Here is a 5,523-nt window from a genome sequence, read left to right on the forward strand (position 1 = left end):
CTTCTGGCCGTTGCCTGGAATTCACGGTGTTTCTTGGCTTGTGGCCGCATCGGTCCAGTCTCTGCCCACGTCTTTACATGGCGTTCTTCCTCTGCGCGCGTGTCCAAACGACCCTCTTAGAAGGACCCCAGTCACGGGAATCAGGCCCACCCGAACTCAGTACGACCTCATTTTAATTTGATTGTATCTGCAAAGACCCTATTTGCAGATAAGGTCACCATCAAAGGTTGGGCCCAAGGGGGCCCTTTTCAACCCAGGACAGTGACTAAAAGGAGAGGGAACAAGCACCAAGATCCCCGCTGACCCTTTAGTGGTGTGAACTTGGGTGGGATTCAGTCATACCAGCTCCAGCGACATGCAGATGAGAGGTGACAAGTCCATCTGGAGCTAGACCTGGCTGGGTGGACGTGATGGAAGGTCAAGGGGGCAAGAGAATGTGCAGCTTAAACGTCTGCCCTGGTGTCCAGGCTAGTGTGTGTGTTTGGGGGTCCGGGGGGTGCTAGAAGATTGAGGGCTGGAGGGGACCCCAGCGAGGTGAAAGAAGGGGCTCTGCAGGAACAAGGGACAGGGATTCTGAGGGAGGACGTCATCTCAGAGTGGCTACTGTTGAGTGTAGAAGCGAAGAAACCGAGCGAGGGTGAGGCAGGGGTGGGGGTGCAGAGTTGTCATAAGGGTGACACTGATGTCATTGACGGAGGATCCAACAGACATGACTAGAACACGGAGTTTCTCAATGGCAGAGGATCCAGAAACCGCTGTCCTGGGTCCACTGCACAAAGCGGGAGCCACGCAGGGTGCTCTAACCCGAGGTCCTGCATCCAAGGCTCCCTAAATCAGGCTCACAGCTTTAGGTGTGGTCCAGGCTGGCAGCATCGGACTTGTGGGGAGCCTGTGAGAAATGCAGATTCTCGGGCTCCACCCTGGGCCCCACCGAATGAGAATCCGGTTTTTAGCAAGACCCACAAGGGAGTCGTGTGCTCCTCAAGTGTGGGAAATGGTGCCATAGATTCCTCTGAGGGCAGCGCCTGTGCGAAATGGCAAGTCCGCCAGACCTGAGACGCTCTCCTCCCCGCTGCCTGCCGAGTCCTTGCTGCCTCCAGACCTGTCCGGAGAGCCCCGCCTCCTCGCCAGGGCCAATAGCTGAGCTGAAACAGTTGCCACGCCAGAGCCTGGGAGACTGGCAGGCAGGGTTCCCAGAGATGCCGCCCTAACGACGAAGCTGCCCAGATTTTGAGCAGCGCCTGGGGCAGGCAGCGGGGGAGAACGTGAGGCCCTGGAGGAAGGAGGCGTTATGTCCCGGAGGTTAGCGGATGACAGCAGGGCAGGAGGAGAAGGCGACCTGGCTATGTCAGGGGTGGTGCTCGGACGGAGACGAGTCCATTCTCCAGACGCTCCTCTGAGTTGCTATGGGCTTCTTAGCGACCAGAGCAATTTTACGGTCACAAGCATTTGGGTTTCAGGCTTGTTTGTCCCTTCCGCAAACCTTTGTATGTGTGCCAGAGGACGACAATCAGACCGAATTAGGGCTAAATGGCCAGGTTAGAACGGGTTTCAGCCAGCATGAGTCTTACCGGTAAAAGCTTGTTTTCAAACGAATACTCTTCAAGTTATTAGGTTCCTCAGGTAGGTGGCTGGCATGCTGTTGCATAATGGGGCGGGAAGGGGAAGATGATGACATGGCTCCCACCCTCAAAGACCCTTGTAGTCTGTTTGGGAGAAAAGAGTTCACTCTTTGTAAGCCACTGGGGCATAAGACCCAACACTCTGTCATTCAAACCAGGGAAATGGTACAATCGCCTGGGCCACAGCTACACGTCGTGGCTCGGTGTGAAGGACGCTGGACCACTCGCGAACTACATGACCTTAGGCACGTCCCAAGCCTTAGTTTCATCATCTGCCATGTGAGGACAATGCCCCCTCCCTCCCAGAGCAGCTGAGGGATGTTAAACGAGGTGAAGCACATAGTGGGCCCTCAGAAAACATCGGCTGACAAATCTGGCAGGGGAACTAGGAAAGGCCCTTTATTGGATCCCTAGGGCTGCTGTGACAAGGACCACACGCTGGGAGGCGCAAACGCCTGAAACTTACTCTCTGCCAGTTCTGGAGGCTGGGAGTCTGAGATCAAGGCAGAGCTGGTTCCTTCTGCGGACTCAGAGGAAGACTGTGCTGCAGGCCTCTCTCCCTGGCTTGTGGATGTTTGTCTTTATGTCCATGGGACATTCTCCCCGTGCTGTCTGTGTCCAAGTTTCCATTTTTACAAGGAAACCAGTCATCCTAGATAAGCACCCACCCTAATGACCTCATTTTGAGTATCTCTGTAAAGATCCTCTCTCTAAATAAGGTCACATTTGGGGGCCTTAGGGGTTAGGACTCCAACATGTGAATCTTGAGGGGGTTCCAGTTCAGCCCATACAGGCCCCCATAGACTTCATGAAGGGAGTGGGTCACAGACTCATAAAAGGATTTTAGAAACTTGAGGTTCACGAAGAAGGAATTCCTTCCTAAGGAATGGCAGTAATAGAACAATTACAGGAAAGGACGGTTTCTAGTGACCTGCTCCTAATGAGTAACACGTGTCTATTGTCCCCTCCAGGCCTTGGCGACATGGCGGTCTCTAATACCATAGGGAGCAACGTGTTCGACATCCTGGTGGGACTGGGCATACCGTGGGGCCTGCAGACCATGGTCATTAATCACGGGTCCACGGTGAGTTCCTCTCACCTTCTTAGTAAGCGTGACGGATGCCGGGAGTGGGCCTTTTATGGCCATGACAGTGGCATTGGCCCTGCTCCACCGAGGGCTGCAGAGGACACGCTGCCTGCTTTTCCTTGGCTCCCTGGCACCCACACTCTACAAAGGGTTCCAGAGTAGCCTGAGGGGTGCCTGTAGGGGGAAGCCCAGGCGTGCCCAGCACTCACGGGCGCTTGCCTCCCACAGCTCAGCTCACTGGCGTGCCCATCTCCTCCTGGTCCTTTTCTTCAGAGAAGCAGAGTCCAGGGACGTGGCCCTCCTCAGCCACACGCTCACCGTGACCACACCATTTGCTTTCCAAACGGGCAGGAATGACCAGGGCACCTTGGGCTCTCGGAATGAGTGGGCTCCAAAGGGCCCAGAAGTTCAGGGCACGTGTGTTTGTTTTTCCAGGTGAAGATCAACAGCCGAGGGCTGGTCTATTCTGTGGTGTTGCTGCTGGGCTCCGTGGCGCTCACCGTGAGTTTTTCCAATTCCGAAATGGAAGCCTCGCACACACTTCATTTCATCAGATTCTGCTGGGTCCCTTGTGTGTCTCTGAAAGCCCCTCTCGCAACCCCTGGCAGGGAAGGATAAAGCTGAGGAAGTAGAAAAATTCAGATACCCCCAGACTCGATCTGCGCCGAATGGGGACATGAGGGCCTGGCCTCAGGACTGGCACATAGTGCTGAGGCCCCCTTGCGCCCCGTGCCCAGGACTGTGCTCAGCTCTTTACCTCGCTTATTTGTTCAGTCCTTACAACCACCTTATCTTCCCATCTTGCAGAAGAAACCAAGGCTCAGGGGTTAAGTAATTCATCCGAGGTCACGGGGTTAGGCAACGGCAAAGCTGGGATCTGAACTCAGATTAGTCCATCTCCATAGGACCCATGACATTGCTCTGATGAGCTAACTATGATCCAGCTCATGGGGCACCTGCTCGACTCGGAGATGTGAAAGAAGGTCGTGAAGGGAAGTGTGGGAGAGTCTGGAAAGAATGTAGAAAGAGGATGTGCTCCAACCTGTCTACACAGAGAGAGAGACAGAGAGACAGAGACGGAGACAGAGACAGACACACAGAGAGAGAGACAGAGAGACAGAGACGGAGAGAGAGACAGAGGGAGAGAGAGAGACAAAGAGAGACAGAGGGAGAGACAGAGAGAGACAGAGGGAGAGACGTGGTCCAAGCTGATGTTTGCCAGATTTGGGGCCAACAGGAGCCTTGGCAGTATTTTTGAAGAGTGCTGAGAATAAAAAGTTCTGAAGCAAAGAGAGGACACAGCAGAAGACCCTCGCTGTCCCTGGAGAAGGCCTGGGCAGGGAGGACCTTGGTGCCTAGACTGAGATGGGAAGGGTCAGTTCCCTGAGGGCAGCTGCTGTGTGTCCCTGCAGTCCACGGGGCTGGCCCAGGGCCTCCATCTTCCATCGGACAAATCTAAAGCCTGCAGGGCTCACTCCGGTCAAACCAGAGACATGCCCGGCAGCAGCCGTCTGCTCTGCTCCACCTTTTGGAGAAAGTTCTGGGGCCCATTGTTTGTGTGTAGTTTTCCAGTAAACATGTCTCTTGGACTTCTCTGTACCTGAGCCCAGTCCTTGCTTTCTCTCCTTCCAGGTCCTCGGCATCCATCTAAACAAGTGGAGACTGGACCGGAAGCTGGGCATCTACGTATTGGTTCTCTATGCCATCTTCTTATGCTTCTCGATAATGATAGAGTTTAACGTCTTCACCTTTGTCAACTTGCCAATGTGTCGAGAAGATGACTAGAGCTGAGCCACAGCCCCGCTGGGAGCTGTTCCGGACACCGGCGCTGGCACCCTCCTTTCTCCCCCCTCCCCCACCACAGGTCTCTCCTGCGCCCACAGCCACAGTCTGTCCTTTTGTACACTGGAAGGAAGAGCCATCATGGTCGATGGTCACGGGCCAGGCTGCTGGGCGTCCTCCACTTCCTCCTGGTCTCCTGCCCAATGAAAGGCAAGATTCAGGGGCTGCTGTTGGAGCAGCTTTGCAGACCTCTGAGCTGCCCGCCACAGGATGTGTGTGTCACGTTTCCTGGACACCTTCGTCAGAAGGACATCTGTGTGAAGTTTGTCTTTCTGTTTCGCAGCATCCTCAGAAATGAGGTGGTCAGTGAATGTGAGTCCTCCCGGGGCGAGTGCAAAATAGGAACATTGTCCTTGAATGTCCCCTCTGGCCCAGAGGGTGTGAGTTCCTTAGGCAGCGTGTGCTGCTGAGAGCCTCTGACTTCTGCTGGAACTGCTCACGGTTTGGAGGGGCCAAGGCCTCGACCTGCTGGGGGTTCGAGGCCATGACGGCAGACAGTCCACCCCTTTTTTCTGGAAAAAAATTGGAAGAATGGAAACAGTTTTTCACAGCAGAAGAAAGAAAAAAAAAACAATATTCTTATCACTTTTATTGATGCATTCAGAGAATGAGCAATGAAATGTTAAAAATAAAATATCCTAAAAGATCATCATACTTGAAAAATATCATTCTATACATAAGGACCGTGATGGGGACCAAAAAAAGTAACACGGAAAACGAATCCTGTGTGTATCATGTTGCGTGGACACCAAGACGTTTGGTTTGGAATTTAGGGAAGAGCGAAAGACTAACATCCAAATGAGTGCTAACTCAGAGACGCAGTGGAGAGTGTAGTTTACAGCCTTACCTCCCAGACCTTCCATGCGATGCGACTGTCACTTTGGGTTTGTCATTTCTTTATGAATGCTCTGCTCTCAAAACCCTCCTGCTTAAAGACCCCATTGTTTGTACGCCCAACAAATTTCAAAGCCT

General features: G+C 53.5%; 1 protein-coding gene across 2 annotated transcripts in view; it reads left to right on the forward strand.

The window, feature by feature from the left end:
- The window catches only part of SLC24A4 (solute carrier family 24 member 4), a 133,396-nt gene extending 128,663 nt beyond the window's left edge, over positions 1 to 4,733 (forward strand). The window contains exons 15-17 of one of the 2 annotated variants that reach the window (XM_006925538.2): positions 2,594 to 2,706; positions 3,145 to 3,210; positions 4,342 to 4,733. In XM_006925538.2, the coding sequence (XP_006925600.1) occupies positions 2,594 to 2,706; positions 3,145 to 3,210; positions 4,342 to 4,494 (332 nt within the window). In that variant the 3' untranslated portion in view covers positions 4,495 to 4,733. The remainder of the gene's footprint in view (positions 1 to 2,593; positions 2,707 to 3,144; positions 3,211 to 4,341) is intronic. The other variant, XM_006925537.2, reaches the window with a different exon arrangement.
- Positions 4,734 to 5,523: the final 790 nt, after the last annotated feature.

The sequence above is a fragment of the Pteropus alecto genome, unplaced genomic scaffold (genome assembly GCF_000325575.1).
Source record: "Pteropus alecto unplaced genomic scaffold, ASM32557v1 scaffold8, whole genome shotgun sequence".
In the NCBI taxonomy this organism is placed as follows: Eukaryota; Metazoa; Chordata; class Mammalia; order Chiroptera; family Pteropodidae; genus Pteropus; species Pteropus alecto.